At 38.6% G+C, this 23470-nt stretch overlaps 1 protein-coding gene across 2 annotated transcripts in view; it reads right to left on the bottom strand.

The window, feature by feature from the left end:
- LOC103149633 (mediator complex subunit 13L) overlaps positions 1-23470 on the bottom strand; it is a 93503-nt gene that overhangs the window by 53139 nt on the left and 16894 nt on the right. For both annotated transcript variants that reach the window (XM_007568903.2, XM_007568896.2), the window contains exon 2: positions 16664-16901. In XM_007568903.2, coding sequence (XP_007568965.1) covers positions 16664-16901 — 238 coding nt within the window. The remainder of the gene's footprint in view (positions 1-16663; positions 16902-23470) is intronic.

Consider the following 23470-nt stretch of genomic DNA (forward strand, 5'->3'; position numbering starts at 1 on the left):
TCTACACTCGTCCAATAATTTACCCCTCCCCTTAACCATGTTTTACTCTTTCTGAGTCGAAGTTGACATTTAAAGACTCCTCCAACTCTCTTTTCTTTTCTCTTCTTTCTCATTTTAAAACTCCCTGTCCCCTGTCTGCCCCTCACTTTGTCTTGTCCTCTTTTCTCTCCCTCTTCTTCTCTGTACGACACACACAAAGCTCTCATTCTTTCAGTTTGTGGCTTCTCAGAACGCGGAGCTTGTGAAGGGAGAAGCCTTAGCTCCCACCCCTTCTCTGTGCAGCTGGGAAACTTCACCCCTGCCGTTGCATCTTTTTTTTTTTTTTTCTTTTTCTCGTGCATGCGCATGCACACGCATACACACACGTGCAACGCAGGTTCAGGAGGTCACGGGCCACGCCCCGACGGCTAACAAAAGGGGAGGAGAAGAGAAGAAGAAGCGGGAAATTAGAGATCGTCCATCCTTGGCCACATATTTAAAAAGAAGTAAACATAACTGAGGCATTTTTTTTTTCCCCTTAATCCCTGTTCTCTGGCTCATTATCCCGACTCCCTTCTACTGCCAAAGAAAAGCATCGGGACAAAGTTTATTCTGGAGAAAAATCTTGTTTTTTTCTTCTTCTTTGTGCTGTGAAATTGTCAGACCGTCCACACCGCTAGAAAATGCCACAGCCGAAGAACAGACTGATCTTTTCACACGGATCTGAGACGAGAAAGATGTGAACAGGAGGTGTGAAATTTTTCCACTTTCAAAAATATGCGTATGTTGATTTTTATCTTTTTTTCTCATTCTGGCAACACAGCAAACAAGAATCTTAGGGGAGAAAAGAAGAAACACGTGCAGAACACCACACCAACTGCATAACCAACTCGCGGAAATCGCAGATGTTCTCCTCTCCCGCAAAACAAACCACCTCTTTTCTTCTCCTTGAAGCATGAATTCACATCAAAAAACACACACTCCCTTTCTTCCCCTTTTTTCCTGCCCGCTTTCTCTTGTTCGTGGACTTCTTTTTTTTTTTCTTTTTTTTTTTTTCTATCACTAAATTGCTGCTTTCCACATGTGACTCATTTTTTCAACAACCTGAGCCAGACAGGGGGGAAAAAAGTCAAATCATGAGTCTACTCGCAGCCTCTCAGTTTATTTAAACCTCTCTCACTTAGGTGAAGCTGCATTCCTCCAGGGGGGGGCTCTTATAACCTCCACAGATCCCCCATTTTCTTTTCCGGCAGAGTCGTTCCCTACTAAGACGTGTGTCGGCCTGGCGACCCAGTTCCCAATTGAAGGAAAATTTTGGGGAGGCTAATTATTCAGTCTTACTGTTTTGAGTTTCACATCTGAGAGCTTTTTTTTTTTTGTTCAAAGACAAATCCTGGAGGAATAAAAGAAAAGGAGGAGGCCTTGATTGGCAACCGTACACCCACACCTTTTATTTGCCAAGGAACTGAGCGTGCTCGCAGACATCCACCACCCTGACATCAGAGAGAGCGACCCCCAAAAAAAACAAGGCAGGAGGGGGGGGAGGAAAAAGCATCAAGCACAAAAAAGCGTGAAAAGGGGGAGGAGAAGCAGGAGGATGGGGTGGGAGGGTTGAGAGGATGGAGGGAGGGCAACTTGTTGACATAGAAATGGAGATAGTGAGTCATTTTATTATTGGAAGACTGGGATTTATATTGTGTGTTCATAAAATAAAGGATGAAGTCTAACCTGTGCTTCTTTGCTTTACGTTTTTTCTCATCTTTGTGGATGAAAAACACATTTAAAAACCTCAAATTAATTGAAAAGTGATTAATTCATGTATTACACATGCATAAGATACATTACCATAACTATTTAAATATGAAACAGTTGAGCAATCAAAAAAAAAAAAAAAAACTCATTTTCCTCATATCTATTTTATTCACATCCTGTCTGTGGAACTCGGCCCTAATTGACCTGTCCTGGAGGAAGTCTTGTTAATCTTTAACTCCAGTACGATTTATGACAGAAGTCACAACCTTAAATGCTTTCTAAGAAAACACACATGGAAATAAATAACCACGATCACCTAAAGAGACACTGACTCTGCTGTCCGGCACTTTTTTTAATCTGGTTCATATTTCAACAAGGTATCCTGGTTGGTTTGGTTGAGTGTTTCTACAGAAACAACTGGCCAAACTTCACTCTCCTTAAGTGCAAAGGTGTTGATATGTAACTAAAATCTCAATAAAACACATTAAAATGTGTGGCTTTAGGTTGACAGACTTTGGAGAGGTCAAACACTTCGAAATTACGCTGTACTTTCCAGGCCTCAAAATGCTACTTACTAAAACTTGGCAGAGAATAAAGCATACAGAACGTTCTGATGCATGCAGCCATCATTAAATGATCGTCGCTCAGCTCACTCTACAAGATGAAGAGTGAACACTTTAGCCTTAGCGGATTCAATCCTGGCAGCGATAATCAGGGAGGTGAAGCGGACAGCAGTCACATACCAACCGAGATGCACTTCAGCAAAACACCAAACGCTGCCATTGAGATGAGCCACCAGAACAAGGCTGGCTGTAACTGGGCCGCCAGCTGAATGGGGTCCAGTTTACAATTAGCTAAACAATAGCAGTCAAGTGAAAACTTAATACCATTGGGAGTTATGTTTAAGTTATCAACAATGAAGATTATTGAACATTTTTTTAAGTGGCAGTATCCAGATGTTACAGCCTCACTCAGCACGCAAAGAGGAATATTTTATTCAGTTCAAACAAATCTGAAGTGAGACGATCAGCATTTTATTCAGATGGACATGAATTGGGCTTTATGTCATGACACTGGTCATAACTTGTAATGTCATAATGTCACAACTTGTAAAGTAATTTGAGGCTTTCCTTGTGTCTGGTGAAAGCATCTCTCTGCAGAGACATTACAACCAGATAAAGTAAGTCTTAATGCCAAAACTGCCTGTTTTATTTGCTTGAACTTCATTAAAGAGCTGTCCTAGAAAGCAGGATTAGTAGTTTAGCCAGCGATGTTGAGCTGAAACGCTAAATTTAACAACCAAACATCTTTTGAAGATTTCATCTATTCCCAAGCTGCTGATTCTTGACTTTAGAAAGATGAAAAAAAAAACAAAAAACAAAAAAACGCTTCAGTCTCCACATGATGAGATGAAAGGGAATATACAATGGGCTCGATTTAACTTGAATTAATAAAGTGACTTGTTCATGATTACTGGACAACTAAATAAACACCTTGACAGAGAAAATTTGTGTAGTTCTGCATAAACCACAGCATAAACAAAACCTAGCCCAATACTCTCAGCTGTAAGCAAATGATGCTTTCCCATTATCAGGGGCCCAACTCCCCTTTTAATGCACATGCATAAAAGCAATAGAAAAAAAAAAGCTATATTTTATTAAAAGGTGCTTGCGTTTACGCTGGTCACCTGCCCATACAACCCACATCAGAAACTGCCCTGGATGGAAGTAGTAGATTAAAGAGCCGTTTTCTTGAACATTTTAGCATAACTTGCTGTAGGTCAAGAGAAGGAGAGCAAAGGTTTGGAATAGATTTCTTTGCAGTTTGAGGGAATATCAAGCCTTAATAGCTTTTCCAAACAATGTTGCCTTCAGTGTCTCAAAGAACAAAGTCCCTTGACCTGGAGTAACACAGGACACACTCTCTCACCAGTGCTGCCACCACCAACAGGTTGCTGTGCACTTCTCATCAGATTACATATAAGCAACACAAATTGAGCCGTTCATAGATATTTCCAGTCATAAAACCAGAAAAAATAAAGGAAATGGAAACAGATAGCAGTTGACTGCAGGCTAACAAAGCGGATAATCACACTATTTAACCTGCTGACATCATCTTGTTAAAGTATCAGTGATCCTTTGAAAATCTGAATGATACCTACATTTACTTAAAACTGATACTGAGCTTACTTGCTGTCCTTTAAATTAAATTTATGAAAAGTACTGAAGCCTTTCTGTCTTTATTAAAAGTAATTGGATCACGCCACATACATTTTTTGTACTTATTATTTGAATGTGGTATTTTTTGCTTGCAGTGATCAAACTTGAGAATCTTACTACTCCATCCCTGGTGAGAACAAAAGAGCCAAAAGGGAAGTGGAGACCTGTGACAGGAAGGACAAAAGTCAGAGTAGATGACAGTCATAAGTTTTGTCACAAGTTATAACTGTTAAATATTAGCTCAGCCTTCTCAAAGTCAATGACATCCACCACTAATTTTGTTACATTTATAAACGGTTGGGCGAACTGAAATGTATCATTTTTACTCCTTTGTTCATTACAAGCTCAAAGAAACAAATCTTATTTTTATTCTTCATTTATTCTCTTTCCGAAGCATGCTTAAATTAATTCAGAAAAAAGATTTTCAGTCGTGACTGAAGACGACGCAACTGTGTTAAATACCTGTCGCTAATGAATTAATTACCTCATCTGCAAGGAGAAAAAAAAAAAAAAAAAAAAAAAACACGTCCTTGTGTGTTCACATTGCTGCCGTCTAATTTCTTAATTCTGAAGAAAAAAGGCACAAATGTTTTGAGCGCAGCAGAGGCGTAGACTGTCAAAGCCAAGCTTTTTTTTTTTTCTTTTGTAATATAAGCTCTCTCAGGTGCATATAATTAGAGCAAATCAAGCAGGAGCATTTATCTGGAGCAGAAGTTACGCCCTCTCTGTGAGAAAGCACTTGACTGTTCCTTGTGTCAGGATTTGATGCTGCTGCTGCTGCTGCAAATACCGAAAAGAACCCTTAATAAAACTTTAAGCCCGCTCAGAGCAGAAAATGTAAATCCAGAATCGGTCGGGCAGAGCCGCAAAAAATAAACAGGAAATTATGTACGGCGCTTTAATAACTGAGCTTCCTCTGCTGGCAGATCCATGACAGTAATAACCTCAATCTAACCTGTATTTCTGAAGCAGGCTGCTGCCGGTGGAGAGGGTTTGTCTCCACAGGCCAGATTATGAGTTCACAGCCAGACATGGACAGATGGAGGCAGAGGTTAGTCCTCCCTCCTGTGCTCTGCCACACACACGCACACACACGCACACATTTGGCAAGCACTTTTTCACAGGACAATTACCTTACGACCTCTGCCAGCCCACACACACGCACACACGGGCACGCACGCAGGCAAACACACTTGGCCAATTACGAACACACTGAAGGAATGATAACAGTCACAGAGGAGCCACTCACACAACCTGTCATGGTGTGTGCACACACACACTCTACAACGCCTCTAGCTCTGTAAAATATGGCAAGCATCTCTGTTTCTGAAGGGCACAGCGCCCATCTGTAGCTCTAGCACACAGAAGACAACCAGACTGTCAGAGTATCCCTGTGTTCTGTATTTATTAGATTATTTTTACCTTATTTAAACCCTTGCAAAAAAAAAAAAAAAAAAGAAAAAAGGAAACTCTTTTCTTTCTGCTGGCTGATGAGGTCTAATCATTGTGCTGATAATGCAAAGTTGCATTTTTATTCCCTCCTAGCATTTCTGAATTAGCGCTCTCATTTATGGTAACTGTGATGACAAGAAAAATACACAGGATGAATATGATGGTTGTTTTATAGTCAACTACTTTGCAAGTCGGTATTACAAATGTGATTCCCAAAATTTAAAAATGATATTTTCTCTGGTCGGCCTCATGTCTATGCTGCCTGGCTTATTCTCCTCCAGATTAACTTCAATACACACAGTGGCTCTGAAAAGGTGTACAGACTCTGTTTAGAGAGCCAAGTTTTGTAATGTAGAAAAATATGAAATAAATTATTTTAGAAAATTGATGATATAATATCACAATTTGTCCTGTAAGATTTCTAAGAAAATAAAAAAAATCTATTAGTTGGGGAATGCAAAAAATAAAAAGGTTCAGAAGATTGGTTGCATAAGTTTGCACGCCCTTTAACTACTCAAAATACTTTTCTGATGTAGTTTCTGATTTACTTTCAGCAATCAGTTTTCTTGAATTTAGAGCACCTAGGAGACAGAAACTAAAGATCAGACGGACTTCATTGTTGAAGTGTTTCAGTCAGGTAAAAGATTTTAAATGTTACATATTTTTAGTTATAAAACATGGCTCAATAAAGCCAGTCTTCGATAATCAGAGAGAAAGTGGAACATTATGTCTTTAGTTGTGTACTACATGTTGTTATATTTCGTCACTTTACAACCGCTGGTTTAAACTTAAAGAAGTGCAAATTCGTGAAACGGAAAGAAGATAAGGATTCATCCATCCAATGTCTATATTTGCGTATTTGTGCAGTTTTCTTCTCTGTGACTTTCTCCTCAAATCGGAGACAAAGTCGCTGATTTTTCCAGACACTGAAAGCTTCTCAAACCCCACAACATGATGCTGCCACCACCATGTAACATGATGATCTCGTGGTTCAGGGTGATGTGCAGTGTTAGCTTTTCAGCACAAATAGATTTGTGAAAGCCAAAGAGTTTAGATTTGGTCTCATCTGACCAGAAACCATGGGTGCCGAGTCCCTGACAGGCCTTGTGGCAAATCTGAAATGCACCTACTTATAGCTCAAAGTACCACAATCTACATGTTCTCTAATTTGGTAACGTTTGAAGGCAAGTGGTAACTTTGAAATGACCTGTTATGTAAAAACCACATAAAACCCCCATTGAAATGTATTGATGTCTATGGCTTTAACAAAATATAAGAAATGTCAAAACAAAAACAGTAAAGCTGAATTCTTAGCTGACTGAGTTCTCCACAAAGATCCTAAAATATGTGATGGGTCACACTTTAAATGGGAAACACCTGCTACACGTGGCTTATTGAATGGCTCTCTAACTCTTTCTTATGTTCCTGCATTCACCTTGACCACATGCCGTTTCAGTGGCACATAGGAGCGCCACCTAAGCGTTATCAAAGTCATCAGCTCTTAGTTTTCTGCGATTGAATCTCCTGAATAGGTGATATTTCACCCACACCCTTCCTCCTCCTGCTGTTAGTTTTATTCATCCGTTGTTAAAGAGCACATTTGCAGGGTCATAAAACAAACTGTCACCTCATTTTTCAGGGATCAAGCAGATGCTTTTATGAAGATTTGTGAATTAAAAAGGAAGAATAATTTGGATTTCGTGAACTGTGAACTCGGTGTTAGGGTTGCCGTGGCTGCAAAGCAGTTTATGTGTTGCTCATTGACGAGGCCGCATAGAAAAGAAAGTGCGCCTGCAAATTTAATGACTGCTTAAATTTGGCAAACTAAAAAGCTCCTTCGATAACAAAAAAAAAAAACATTGCAAGGAGTAAATAAACCAAAGAGCTTCACACCTGAAAATATAGCTGATAGCACCATTAAGCAGATTAAGAAACTGCTGCAAGAAAACAGGCAATATATATACAGACAGGACAATCAGTTGAAAGTTTACCAAGCTTCACCATGAAAGGTGAAAAAGAAAAATCATTAAAGCTCAGTTTTTATAGAATAAAATTATACTGCACTAAAACATAAAAATATTCTAAAGATTTTTACACGTCTTTTCACTGGGTGGCAGTGAATGTGGAACATGAAGAATAAAGGATGGAGGAAGTAAGAAAACCTTATACTCAATTTAGATCCAGAGTTGTGACTCAAGTCTACGTGTTTAGGTAGAGTTCATTTAATGAGTCATATTTTAGTGTGAAAGTCGCTCCGCAGGAAAGGAAGAAGATGGCAACTGCTATAGCGAGTGCGAAAAATAATTTGGCCTTTGCACCAAAACAAAGAGGAAGGTGTCCAAGTTGTGACCTGAAAGCACTTGTTTCAGATTTTAGTAAGATCCAACAAAATTGGAGAGCTGAAGCTGCATTTCTGTCTGCCAGCTGATGGATGAGAGAAGACGATCTGCAGTGATGGATGCTGTCAGAGTTTGAAAATGAAGCAGACGGAAGCTGTTAAAATGTCGGTTTTACAAAAAGAACCTCTAACAGGCTGCGTTTTATACAGTATAACCTGTAGCCTAAGCAGTGTAGATGCAGTAAATGCATCGAGATAAACAGTGCCCTCCACAAATATTCTACAATATTAGTAATGTGTGAATAAACTTTTAAATAAATCAGGTCTCTAGCAGTGGAGATTGACCTTCTTTACCACCTAAACTTGAATCCTTCCCACACAAATGTGACAAATAGTTGTCACATTTTTCAGGCGTTAATTACTGCTCTAACTACAGGGAGGAGGAAGTTAATCAAAGTAGTTTTTCCAGACTTTCTGGCCCTTACTCTACATATTAGCTGTTGAAGTTCACAAGAATGTTGGAAAAAAACAAGTCTGACTTGTTCGGAAGAGTATTGAAGAGATGCCAAAACTCTTCAAAAAACTCTTCAATGAAAGATAATAAAAGCAAAGTATAGATGCCTGGCCATAAAATGTGCAACGTTTGGTCACAAAAACCTCTTGCCAAGTGTGAAATGTGCATCCATCTGTTTGACAGTTAAAGCTCGTTTTACGACGACGGTCAATACGTGACAGAACAACTCAAAACACAGGAAAGAAAATCAACAATTAAATTATTTAAAGAAAAAAAAAAGGCCTACAAATACATCCTTTGAATCATTGCTGCTAAATGTGGTTCTGTAAGCTTCTGTGTTGCGGGGTGTACTTAGTTTTTTTTTTACTCACTGCTTTTCCTCTTTGGCTTTATTTTTATTTAATTCTGCCAGCATCTAATCTGTGTGTATTTTTGTACCCTTGAATTTTAAATCAGTTCAGTACCTGGTGAAACCAGAGCCTGTTTTTTTATTATGACCTGATGCAAAAAACCTGAGAATTGAAGCCTTTGTGTGTATCGAGGATGGATTTTCTTTTTTCCTGTATCAACTGAATTAGTGTTTGTTTTCTACCTATAAAATCCTTCAAGTTAAGCTTTGGTGATGTGTACATTTCTAGAAAGCCATGCAAATCTCTGGAAAAATCACCGGCTTATGTCCTCATTTCATATTCGCCGTTACCTAAAATTTACATTTCCACAGATTAACCAGATAAGAAGCTAAAAATGCTACATTACAGAAGGCTAAACGGGTTGTTATTTGGTTCTACTGGACGTGTTTTTGGTTGGTGTGAAGTGGCGGCTGACTGCAGACAGCTGTGAGTCTGTGACTAAGACCTTATCATAGTTGACTCAGACACATTTTTTAGCTATTTGTCTCAAAGGGGAGGACCGGTTTTATCAAGTGATACTGCTTGTTATGACCATTTACAAGGTCAAAAATCCCCACATATTTCCACTGTCATGTGTCGGGATAAAATAAACTGGATTTGATTAACTCTTTCACCCTCTTGTTTGACTTTTCAGTCTGTAAATGTGTTGATTTTGTGACTAAATGAAAACTGTGTGTGAATAGAGTTGTGGAGGTTCACCTCATACCAGAAATAATACAGCTGAAAGTTTTAAACTGAGTCAATAATTGATTATGTGTTTTATGTGAAGTATTTCACAAATACCTGTAAATTTGGCTATAATCAATCAGAGATTAAAAAAAATGCTCAATTTCTCTTGATGAAGAGATCAAATCCTGTGTTTAATTTTTATCCTATTCATTTATTGCGCTACAGCTAAGAATCCCGCCATGTTCAGGTTAACGACACTTTATTTAAATTGGCACACTTTTCATAAACTTTCATAAGTTCATAAAAGCCAAATACAGAAACTAAAAAAACTAAATCAAAGATCCTGCTGGACATTGTTTTTTTCTTTTTTGCATGATAATCCTTGGAATAGAAAAAATCAAAATAGCTGGAAATGTTAAAGTCTTTATATTGGTCTCCATTTGTTTATTTTGTTCTCTGTTGGATGCTCATTTTAACAGTTTTTTTTTTTTCCTGCGGCAAGTTAAAACCAGATTTGAAAAAGTCCCCAACAATACTTGGTCAGTTTCAAAGAACTTTAATTATGATTGTTCAATAAATTCCTGAAATTACCTAATCACAAAACCTACAAAAAACAAAAAACAACAAACAAACAAACGTCTTTGATACTATTTCGGCTGGAAAAACCGTTCGGAAGAAAAGTTGAACGTAGTGAATTGAAATCAGTCCACAGTTTTGTGTTTAAAAACCTCACTGCAGAGCAAGCTTAAAGCGGAAATCCAAATCCTGTAATGTAAACAAATGTTTGTTAGTATCGGTGTCTCTTTCCTGCAAAAAGCAGCTGAGGCTCGATTTAAAAGTCCTTCAGATTCTACAGCAGCCATTCACTCCTCACACTCAGCGTAATTTAAGGTTGATACAGAAAGATTTGCTCAGTTCAAGTCAGCTAAAAAAAACACCAATGTTCATTTAGATGTTTTCGAAATAATATCAACACTACTCAGTATTTGTGTGTAATACCTTATTATGATACACAATGCACCATAATAAGGTATTACCCTCAGCCACAACCACCAACGGTACACAAATGGCAAAAAAAGAGAAATTTTTTTCCCTTATTGTGAGCTGACAGAATTGAGTTGAGTTCTCATTTGAGATGGAATTACTAAATTGTAAAGTATAAAAATGTGAAATTACTTTGACTATATCAGTAGCATTAGCTTAAGTAAACCACAGATCCCTGTACCGTTGCTAATAGTCTGTACAATATTTATTCATGTAATTGATCATTTAAATGATCATTAAAAATCATTTAATTTAGTTATTTTCACTTTATAAAGACAAAAGATCCTTTAGTTTCTTCCTCCCTTAATTGACGCCAGCGACAGACTGTCTTCAACACAAAAAAGCTGCACCGCATGACAAGTTAATTCATTTGAACTATGTTTATTAATCTCCACATGTAAGGCACAATCTGCTATACGTGGAGATGAGCTACATTAAGGTGGTATGGTTTTACACGACTTGATACGTCACTAGAAGGAAGGACAAACTATTCCTTCTTTGACATTCATGCGCTTTTTTTCACAAGGCCAAGTTAAGTAAATCCCTTTGTTCTGATTTTACGTTGTTATGAAAATGACTGGCTGCTTTCAGAAGACGGTAAAGATTTCCCACAATTTCCATGTAACAAACAACGCTGGTCTTCGAGAATCCAACGCTTCCGGCACGAAACATAAGTACATGAAAAGGCAAATTACAGAGAGATTTTATTATCAGCAGAGTCTTAGGTGCAGATCTCTCCTTGTGTGAGCGTTAAGTAACCTTTAGTGCCTCGCTAGTGTCATTTATTACTTTATTGATTGTTAGATTCTATAAAAGCATATCAACATCAGAAGTCTGGCATAAAAACCGCTGGCGAGCCGCCATGCGTTGCGATGGGTTCTTCAAGTTATATTACTGGATTAACTTGTGTGTTTATGAAATCATTACAGAATAGAAACAAGCTAATAAGCATTCAAGATACCTAACCCTTCTGCATGTGGATGCAAATTTACTAGATGTTAATTGATACCTTTGTGAGATTACTATAAGTCTAACCATTTTCTATGTTCGGGTTATGCATGTGTGTCCACAACAGCCTGCTCATTTGGGTGTGTGTGTGTGTGTGTGTGTGTGTGTGCATTCATATTTATGTCCCCCTGTCCAAAATATGTCACTTTCTCTCCGGCTGTGCTGGCAACACACTGATGACTCAGCCCATTCAACACATTAATCCTGTTTCTTCGCAAAAACTGTACTCGGCCCACGCCGAGTTTTTAATATGCTGCATATATTACAGACCATCTGATTTCAGGAAAGCAAGTCCATGTGAGCTGAACTTGACGTCTTAAGGTTTTTCGTTAGGAGCCATTACAGTGCTGCCGTGGCAGAAAAAAAAGAAGAAAAAAAAAGCGGTAATACTGGGTCAAAGGTGCGCACACTGTCAAATCTATGTCAGAGTCGCGATCGCTTAACTCATATCGACATTTACACAACAGCAATGAAAACAACACATACTAGGCATTTGCATAAACTTTCATAATCTCACTTTAATACTTGAATACAAAGAAATGTGAAAATGAGCCACTGAAAAATGGGAAGTTAGTAAAACAGACAGAAAACGCAGTGAGTTTCTAGTCATGGACGCCAGTGATAAAGTTAGAGCAAAGGGAAGTGACTGAAAGACTTATCATGCTTTACTGTGTAAACATTACTTTGTTTTATAACTTACCATAAAAAAAAATTCATAACATCTTTAACAGTCATTATTTCTGCTATTCAATTGGCCTAACAGCCCAATTTAAAAACTGCTTTCAAAGCCATACCACCACTCATAAATAATATCACACTTTAATTATAATCTTCAGTAAGAATCCAGAGGTGTTAATGTGAACTCTTTGCACTTATAAAACATATCTCACAGACTAATCCTGACAAAAGAGGGCAAATTAATTTTACTGAGCCAGACTGAGCATGATTTTCATATATGAAAATCTCAATTCACAAGTTCTTAAGGTGATATTTCAGTTATTGGTATTCTACTGTAATGTTGTAGTGCTCAGTTTTCTAGTCTTTTGAAGCTCAGGTCAGATTTCAAGTAGGATTCCTCCATCAAAATCGATAAATATGTACCAGCAGGAAGTTGCTTAGAGTTATGTTTGTTTTGATCAGACGTTATAAAGCCTTATATTTCATAAGAGTAAACCAACCCAAGATGGGATCAGAACCATGATAGCAATAGTGTATAACATGAAAGTTTTACAAATTAAAATAGAATTAAATGAGGGATGTTAGCATTTGGCTGTTACCCCTTTATTGATGAAAATAATTAGCTCAACTCAAAGATACTAACTGGTGCAAAATGATTGGCTTTTGGTCACAAAAGTAGATTGGGACGAAAATGTAACGCATGAATCAAAGAGTGAAGGAGCAGATTATTCTAGGGTTGTTTTGATGTTGATATCTTTAGTTTTTCTTCTAATGTTTTATTAAGTGTCTAGAGCGGATGTGTCGTTACTCTTCGATTTACAGGTCAGATTTAGTTACACGTCAACATTGTCCACATATTCAAAAATAAAGCAGGCTATTTATCTGTGTACCGAAATTGAATTTAAGTGTCTTTAACTAAATACAAGTTTAAATTATTAGATCTCCAACGTAAGTTGCATTATTTTAGGGCCTGTTGGAGTTATTACACGTCTTGTTGCCAACAATCCTTTATTTTGTGTAAAATTCCGCAGTCTAATTTTGCACTGTTTTGTAACGAGTGTTAAGCAACATCCTGTTGCCACCCGAGCAATTAAGCCTTCTAAGAATTTTCCAGACGGACATCAGTCTTCGCCTTTTCACACAGAAATCTGCACTGCTTTAATTTTCATTTATGACTCAAAACATGAAACAGCCTGCTAATTATTCACACAGCGGCAGCTGTTGCCATTCTGTCAAATCTGCATAAATCAGCCAGTCGTTTCTGAATGGAAGAGCGTCTCCGTCGCAGGAATTAACTCGCACAATTTGTGAGTGGATATGGCATCGATTAGCAACAACAATCATTAATTTGCTGCGACTGGTTCGTCTAGATATTCGTTCTGAAAACCCCTTTGGTCTTCATAAACAGAAAACATTGAATAGTAATTGATGCAACCTCTCACAGGAGCTGATGTACATCTTATGTTATTAAAAGCTCTTTACATCTGTCTAGTCTGAAATTAGTTCAAGATGCTTGCGAGACCCAAGTTTTTAAGAGAACCTCGGGTTTCTAGCACTAACTGAAACAACAGCTGATCATGTAATGCGTGGATATTATTAAGACACAGTATGCTGCAACTGAAAGGCAACAAGGCGCCTTCACAAAACCAGGAGATATCAGATAAAGTTAGAGGAAAAAAAGAAAAATCTCATGAGGGAGACAAAAACCAAAGGAAAGAGAAGCAAACTCAGCAAATAGATGTTCAGGTGTGAAGCTTCCTAAGACTTGACAAAACACTGATATTCCCCATGTTACGACTGACTCTAATTTGGAGAAAATCCAGCCTCTTCTTAATTAACAATTACCAAAATCCCGTTCACACCCTAAGTGCTATTTTCAGCGCTTAATGGGACTTATGAAGAAAAGCCTGTGAGATTTTACAAAATAAGCAAAGTAGTCTTGTTATCATCACTGAAAGAAGACGGTGTGTGTCTGCGGGATTGTGCGACTGTGTAGGTGTTTGTGTGTAAGCGAGCACCTGTTACTTTTTTCCAAAGCAATCCTCCTAAAGAAACATTTATGCAAATACTGAAGCACACAGCCTGCAGTAGTATCACCTGTTTTTAGTTAAACTTTCCAGATAGACCCAGGTTTCTCTTGAGTGTCATGAATCTTCATTCTTCTGATATTTTATGTAGCGATGTTTGGAGAAATTAGCTGGTCAGAAACTGAAAAATCCTATCCTTTTCTGATGCGTGAACATACCATCCTTAAAGACTCGCAGATTGCAGTAACACAATTCCTTTTCAGTAAGGACTAAGTTAGGTATTTTGGTATAGCTGGGGTGATTAAAGATGTGACTGTGTGATACAGACATGTTCAGCCATGTCTGTGGCTTATTCAAACTTTAAGATAAAAAAAACAACAAAGTTGCTCTGTTTTATCCTTTAAAAAGTCAAAACAAAGGAAAAGGTCCATATTCTGTAGCCAATAGACAGGGAGAGCTGTGTTTACAGGTAGCAATGCTAACCATGCAAAACCTGTTAGCATTATTATGCTAGCAGTAGAATAAAAAAAATTAATTTATATACAGAATTTTTACTGTTTTAAAATATGAGTCAAAGCCAAATTTTAAAGAGACTATATGAGAAAATTAATGGACACTCAAGTTTAAACAGCAATAATTATAGTTCTTACAAAAAACTGTGAACTCTGCTGCAAAACTCTGATTGGTGTTATTATTAGTCCAATGTAAAACATGATTCTTTGTATGTGAGTTTACCCTTATAGAAACTTTTCCGCTACTACTAAAGTGTAATAGTGTAAAGTGCGTTGGGTGATCAATTAATCTGGAAAAGCTCTACGCAAGCTTAGTCCATTTATAAGCAGTAGATTTGCAGTCTGCAGCTTTAGGAGTAATCATTTCAACAACCAACTTTGTACTTACAAATATGTACTTTTCAGTCACCTAAACATGACGGCAGGTTTTGAAACAAAGCTCAAACAATATAAGATTACAATTAATTTCTCCAACAGCAAAAAATTTCCATAAACCCGAGACATGGAGGGAAAAAAAAAAAATCGCCCTTTGACACACCAAACTTCTGATTACGTCTTTATTGTCTGAATGAATAAACAGACAAATAAAATCACACTTTTGAAAGCAGTGACACAACTGCAGCAGCTCCGAATCAATAGCCATAAAATGTAATAGAATTGTCTCAGTTATTATCAAGTTTACTGGACCTCAAAGAGACTCATAATCAATATTTTCGGTAGCCATTAGCAGCGCTTAAATTGGTGAGGTAATGCTAAAATTTCGCCCTCCTACATACTCGTTTTATGGGTTCAGGTAATGAAGTTTTTGCTCTCAAAATCAAATCGCTGCCTCCTCCTCTCGCCACACTGACTCATTGTGTTATTATGATAGTTAGGAGCCCGTGTGGATCTTTCGAAATCAATAAGTACGACAAAATGCATTATTCAGGGAGGCCATTGTGTGCCACTGCAGGACGGTGCACTTATTTGTACATAAGTACAGCTTGATGCAAATATAACTCTATGCTGCTCATTTGTACAGAGTAAAGGGCTCTCCCTGCAGCAGCAGTTAGAACATTTGGCAAATACTTACTGCAGCCCCTGAGAGGCCTTTTCACATCAAGTCAGCTTATTAGGTAACTGATGCTTCAACCTCTCAAACCAATATACCTGTTTTCCCCTCCTGGCTGTTGTTCTGCAAAACCAAGCCCATTATAATCCCTCTCCTTTCCCCCCCTGTCTCCCACTGTCTTCCTGTGGCTCGGTCGATATGTTGGACAGCCATACACGTGCGTGGGGAGATAATGCAAATGTCTCTATAAATAGGGACAATAATGCTGACAGTAGCACTCTCCAAAGTGAGATATCGCAGTGTAATTTTCACTAACACGCACAGGCACAAATCCAGGTATCCGGTAAACAGTAGCAAGGGGAGGAGAAGAAAAAAAAAAAGAACCCCAAACTCCGTCGCTCTGTGCTTCATCACAGCGATACTCCTGAAGCAGCACAAAAATGCTTGAGTTTGCAAACCAAACACATTTCACATTTATGCTATATGAGGCTCAAAAACAGGAGCGCGCCACAGAAAACAGATCAATGTCTCCAGAACATCTTGAACAAACAGCACAGCAACTCCGATCTGCAGCCGACTAAATAACCTGAATATTGACTTTGCTATATGTTGGCCTCTGCGGCTCATGTAGTGTATTATGTTCAGGCACACTTTAATGCTCAGATCTATTTGGCACTCAAGCGGCTCACATCCCTGGCATGCACCTCCATCTCATTTTTTATTTTTTTTTTGCAGTCGGTTTTTCATAAAAACCAACTAAAACCAGAATATAGCTGTATCCCATGCAATATTTCCCCAGTCTATATAAGTCAGCGCAGCGTAATAAAGAGCAGCCATCAAATTATGCCTGGTGTACAAGCTTCTAACCCAAACTTTGAGAGCACAATAGAAGCTGAGGTAAAGACCGATGGGATGAAAAAATAATTGAGACGGATAGAGCAGAGCTGCGAGCCTCATCCTTCATCTCTGTCATGGCTTTTTTTTTTCTTTCCCCTCCCTCGCTTTCTCACCTTTCAGCTCATGATGAATGACATCAGAGAAGTTGGGCTCCTCGCCCCACCAGAAGATCCACAACTCCCTGGCATCGGGCTTGATCTTGCGACGCCACACACACAGCAGGTTGGCCTGTACGCAGTGCATGAAGCTGCGCAGGACCGGGTCGTCCTGGGCCGGGGCCGAGATCACGGGCCCGTACTCCCCGCCGCTGCAGAAGCTGTAGCGGCGCCATTTGATGCCCGTCAGCTCCGCCTGGAAGAGGAGAGCAATGATTAAAGCGTTGCAGCAGTGAATGTTTAGCTATTCGACAAGCTAAGAATTAGTTCTTGTTAGGCAATGTTATCACTACAGTCTGCTCAGAATAATGTTTGCTTGTAGCTGTGTGCTTGTGTGTGTGTTGCTATTATAAACATAAAGATGCTCCAAGTCAGCTTGAGCACAGTTATCAGACACATATAGAACAATAAAGCCTTATTTAAGACATCTTGCTCTAAGTAAAACTTATTTTTCCAATGAAACGATAAGAATAAAAAACTCCAGTATAAAATGTCTTAAAATATTCAAATTTTAAACAGTAATATCCCTTTGAGTTTGACACTAAACAGTTTTCTGCATCTTTAACGGATATGAGAACAACAGCAGATCTTGATCACCGAAGACAGAACTTAATGTTTTACATCAATAATTAAAATTTGGGTAAAGCTCTGAAAATGCAGAAGCAGAGACGAAAATGTTCAACATGTTCTAAATATCAGCGGCGGCCTCGTTTACTGGTGATCAAAATATGTAGGCCATGGTGCGATGAGGTTATAATTAATAAAATGTCAGACGTCACAGACAAGTATACAGGAAAAGCTGAAGTTTTCAATGCTACACCAACTGCTTGTCATGGAGAACATGATGTCACTGGTGCTGCTGACGAGAGACAAAGCAGAGTTATGATGCATGCTGTGCATGGATGTTGCTGAAAGAGCATACTCCAGCACTTCTCTAAACTATAGGACTATATGGGTGAAAGTGACTGCAGAGCAGCAAGCGGCTGCATGAAAAGTGGGACTTTCGTCAGCATGCGGCCATCTATGCTGCCGTGGAAGTTCAGGGAAACAGCTGCTCCCATCAATCAGTCAGTGAAATGATTTCTGCAGGTTTTCATCGATAGCAAAAAAAAAACACCTGCTAGTGTTAGGTAGAAAGTAATTAAAGCTTAATTTCTATGTCACTGATGTGTGTTGCGCTTTAAAGACTCTAAATAAGACACCGACTTCATATTGTTAGCAATTTTTACAGTGATAACACTGGACAACACAGCCACAGACCTTCCATATCAGCAAATATAAACATTCTATAGGGCAAAACTAATTAATCAATTTTCCAAAATAAGGGGCTGCTCACTGGCAGGTTGCTGCCCTGGGCAGTGAGCCACATGGCCGAATGACTGACACTTTGAGTTCTTCTTTGGTTCATTTGCTGCCAGGCTAATGTACAAAGCACTAATGAATTCATAATGATCTCCAGAAGTTTTCACCTTTCCAAACATTTGTCCACAACCAAAACAATTTTTTTTTACTTTCCTCGTAACATTCTACTGCAACAAACTGAACTTATCACAAGGACTCAACAGCTTAGGAGCAACACAAGGTTGTTGTAAAAATACAAAATAAAAAAATAGGAGAAAAGGAACATCAGTTATTGTTTATCAGATGCTTAAGAGGGAAGTTTTGTTATTGTATGTAAATACTCCATAAAGTGTAGCAGGAAACTGAAACCGAGCCAGATGCTGTCATGTGTAGATACTCTTGTAATGAACATTCCTCCGTTGCATTTGTGCAGGCTTCCTAAGGGGCAGGGTAACAGTTTCTAAGCATGCTGTGAAGATCTTTAGAAATGTGGACTCCAGAAAGAGAGCATCAGATCTCTTTATAAACACTCAGGGCAGCTCTGATACACAGCTGCTGCAAATGCAAAGCTCAATTTGGACACTTGGTTGGTTAGCAGTGAACTATTAGGGACTTATGGGAAGCATTTCTGGACGTATCATAACACATCATACAGTTTGGAAAGACCAATCCTACGTGCTAAGCTTTCCTGGAAGTTCCTGAAAAATATCTTTGAGAAATCATTTAAAGATTGTTGTAGCCATGCAATTCTTTCTGTGAGAATAAACCAGCTACCCCAGACAGCACTGGGGTTAGGTTTCTTCAAAAGGAGTAGGACTTCTTAAGTGAAGTGATGAAATTATAAACAGTTAATTTCAGCAACAAATCCACACAGAATACACCCAAATCAAAGAAAGACAATGAGAGAGGACAATTATTGTCTAGGAATGGCCTATAGGCATTTAGTTTGGTGCTAAATTTTACCAGAAACCTGTGATGTGACCTGCAGATGGTTGCTGACAAGAGATGATGTCCTTACAATCAGGTATTCAGACAACTTTTGCCAGGCAGCGAGTGCAAATGTTGCTACGTCTAGATGTGTGATGCTGATAAGTTCATGAGTGTGCAAATGCAACCAGGCCACTTCAGCTTTTTCATTCTGTTGTTTCTCATGAATATGTCTTTTTTTTTAGTAGAACTGTACATCTTAATTGTCACATTATATACTTAAATATAAAAATAATTTTCAGTGATTTATCTTTTTTAATTTTTTTGTATTTAAAAAAAAACAAAATATATATATTTTTTTTACAAGATTCTGTGTCTTGTAAGTCCATTATCTGATTTTGAAGTCTGCTTTTTTTCTAACATATTGTGCTTTCAGATCAAAATGCTGATCAGACAGAGCTCGTTTTATCAATAACTCCACAGTCGCTGTCAGCTTTTGCCCTCTTCCTGTTTGCATGACTACAAGGCTTGAGAAAATGTTTAAGATCAGTCAGTGTCTCGCTGATAAGCTGTTAGAACCTCGCACATGGCATCGCTTCACTTGAGGAAGACTAAATAGTGTAATCGCCGCAGAGAGACGAGGAGAGAGACAGCAAGGCATAAAAACGGATATGAGAGGAACAGCTGAGTGAAGTCAAGCTGAAGAACCAGCATGTTGACTCATGAGGGAGGGAGAAACAAGCAGAACATTACTATCTGGATACTGTTTGTGTTGCTTTTACCAGTAACGGATCCAAGTTACAAGTTTGCATACACTCATCAAGGCTAAGATTTTTATGTGACATAAATTTTTACTTTTAGAAACCTCTGACCTCTTTTAAAGGGGGGAATGAGCACACGTAATACGTGTTCCACACGGCTGAGGTTTCTGTGGAGTTTCTCTAATCCACACATTGTCAAAATTATACATACATGCTCAAATAAATACAAACATACCCCACTAATACTTGGTTTCATGTCACTTAGCAAGTTGCAGAGAAACATCATGGCCATCAACCAGTTTCTCGCAAAATTCTGGTTAAACATTTGACAGCTTTCCTTTTCAGAACTTGGTAGATATCTCCTCAGTTGGTTGCTTTCCTGGTATTCATTATTGGTTTTCAATGCAAGGTCCATAAATTTTCCAAAAGTAACACATCTGCGTTGAATAAGACCCTCATCATGATGCTACCAAGAAGACGCTACAATAAAACTTTTCTCCAGAAAGTGACTGCACTTGGAAACTAAGTGACATTTAAGGAAGTATTATTAGGAGTGAATGTAAATATTTAAAACTGTGCAAAAGACAAAAAAAAAAAACATAAAATTCCAACATGTGCACCCAGCACTTAATTTTAAAAGTCACTGAAGTTATATTTTGAATCTATAAAACAAAGAATTCAAATTCATCAGAAAAATTTAATATGGATTTAATGCCGTTGATAAGCATAGAAGTAGATGTCTTCCTACAAATGTACTTTTTTTCTGTTTCATCAGAAACAGATGCCTACTCCACTTTCCTTGATCTTTTGGGCGTTTTTTTTTTTCCATGAAAACACTCTTGATCCTTCTGTGCTTTGGAAACTTTTTACTATGTTTGTTTGTGTCTTTTGTGCATGCAACTGTGCATGAATGAGCGCGGTTCACAAAAGGCATTGCGGAGCAGGAAAGAGATTTGGCATGTAGGGGCAGGGGAGAAGTGGAGGGGCCGGGGTCTCTCAACACTTTGCGCTGCCCTCCTCTTCTCCCCTGTGTCCACCCAGCTGTGAGGATCGTGTTTGGCACACTAGCCTGGGCACCGAGCCATCCGACGACAACCGAGAGCAGAAAAATACTGACCCATTTTCACACTAGGACAGGTAGAAAGAGGGAGCTGAAAGGAAAACAAAGCCTGCAGAGTGTTTGAGTGGACGAAGAAAAGCCCGCTTTTTTCAGGTTTGACGATTGTGGAGGAAGGCACCAAGCATGATTATGTAAATTTAAGTGCAAAAAAAAAGAAAAAGAAAAGAAAAAGAAAAAATCTGCATAGAACATTTGACTTCTACAGATCTAACCTTCAATGGAGCATCCTAAAGGTGAGCACACACTAAGCCGTGAGCATGACCCCTATGAGCATCCAAACAGTAGAGTGCACCCATAATTACAAGGATGTCCCTCCTGTAATGACAGCATGTGTAATGAAAGACATAAACATTGGCGCTGTGATAAGCCAAGCACTAAAATTAGCCATGACAAGGTCAAGGATGCTGTTTGTCCCAAAGCAAAGAGAAAGACATCTGCTTGCACTGCCTCGTCACTCCCAGTCAATGTCAAAAGTTCCTCCAGTGTTTGGCGCAGCTGTCTGCCAACCGCTGAATGTTAAGGCAAAGACGGGGGTTCGGGGCGGAGGGAGGGGGGGGGCAAGCAAGACATCAGGAAATGTATTCACAGCTAAGGCACACCAGTTGTGTTAAAAAGCAAAACAAGCTCTCCTTCGAACTCATTGATAAATGGGCCTCTCCAGACATGTAAGACAGAAAATTACTCATCTCGGAAACATTTTTTTTCCCTCTCTCTCTCTCTCTCTCCCGCGAAACGCGAAGAGATGAGAGAGGAGCTGTGCTCGTTCCAGCTAGATTCCAACATCAGTCGGATGATGATAAGATATTTTAGAAGGGTAATAAATATTATATTTCAATCTTCTTCCTCTCGTTAAGGGAATCCATGAATAGGCAAATATGCTTAATTAATAGTATTTCACTAAAACTGCCTAAGCTGGGTACCAGATCATGATAAGCGTGCAAACTGGTTGAAACATCTCAAGATACATCTCTCAGAATCTATATGATGCATGTTTTATGATCGTAGTGAAACATTCCCCTTTCATGACACGAATGTGAAACGAGCCTCATCCATTATTCCTCACTGTCAAATAACAATGTGAAATGCTTTTTTTTTTTCTTTTCATTTTTGTAGTGTAGCAAAAAAAAAAAAAAAAAAGGCTCGCTGTTAGCGGCTTATAAGATCATTTATATTTCCTGGTTTAATCGGTGGCCAGAGGCTGTGCAAACGCAGGTGTTGTGTATTTATCGGCCATGTGGAAAACGCTGTCCTAACACCCCGCTGAACTCCTCTGAATAATTAGCAGGGGCACGGTTGCAGGAAAGGGAAAAGAGCTGCAGTTACATGCTTGCAGGCAGCATCCAGACACGGTAACGGCGATGCTGCACGCCCACATCCCGCTGAGCAGCTATGAGAATGAGCAGAACAGAAGTGCTTGAAAAACACTTCTGTGTTTGGGAAGCAGAGTGGTTTTCCAGCTGATGTACAGTCATGCATCAGAGAACAAAGCTGAGATCCGCCTGCCGATCTACGTTCATTTACTGCCTCTCGCAAAGGTGTTCAGAAATTTGACTTTTCATAATGTTTTTGCTGTTATGAAACACAAAGAATTGCATAATTTGGTTATAAAACTATGTAACATTTGAACATATTACATCAAATGTGATGCTCACTGTCATCCAAAAATAATACAAAGTAAAATTGCAAACTTAAAAAAAAAAAAAAAAAAAAAAAGAAAGATTGTTGAAGTAAAAGTCATAAGAATCTGTTTGCGCAGTTTCCCCAAAGTCATGGAGTGGACAAAGCAAAGATGTGGGAAAAAAGCTGTCTGTTGACCTTTGGCCTTAAAAAAATTCACCCTACACATCTCTCTGAACACATCATCTCTACAGTGAAACATAGCAGCATCATGCTGTGGGTGTTGATTTTCTTTCAAAGGAGATGGATGGAGCTGCAAACAAGGCAATTTTGAAAAGAAAACCTTCTAGTCAGCGCAAAAGACTTGAGAGAGGACCAGAAGTTCACCTCTCTGCAGTATAAAAAAGCTCCAGCCAGAGTTACAATGGAATGTTTTGGATCCATTCACATCAAAGTCCAGACCAAAATAAAATCCAGAATTTGTGGCTAGACCTAAAAATCGCTGCTAAAAGATGCTTCCCATCCAATCTGACTGACATTTCTTTACTAATCTGCAAAAATCTGCTCCAGTTCAAACTCTGGATGTGCAAAGTTAGTAAAGAATTTCCCCAAAGGACTTTCAGCTGTGATTGAAGCTGAACATGGTTCTTCAAAGCTCTGGCTGAACGTCACACATTTATTGTTCGTACTACTCCTTCCAGTTCAAACCTTTGCACTTCCTTTTGTTGGTCTGTCACATAAAATTCAAATAAAACACATTAAAGTTTGTTGTGGTGACATGATGAATGTGAAAAGTTTAAGAGGTATGAATGCATTTGTAAAACACGATAGATGGGTGTTTACACAATCGTGTGTGCAGAAATAAACATCAGTGTCAAATCATCTGATAACAGGCTGCCAGTTGTCATATTTATTTTGAAACCATTATCACTTGTAACACATAGACAATCTGTCAGGAATGTAAATGCATCTGACTGAATCTACTTAAAAACAGATGCA

This window comes from Poecilia formosa, unplaced genomic scaffold, assembly GCF_000485575.1.
Source record: "Poecilia formosa unplaced genomic scaffold, Poecilia_formosa-5.1.2 Scaffold6, whole genome shotgun sequence".
In the NCBI taxonomy this organism is placed as follows: Eukaryota; Metazoa; Chordata; class Actinopteri; order Cyprinodontiformes; family Poeciliidae; genus Poecilia; species Poecilia formosa.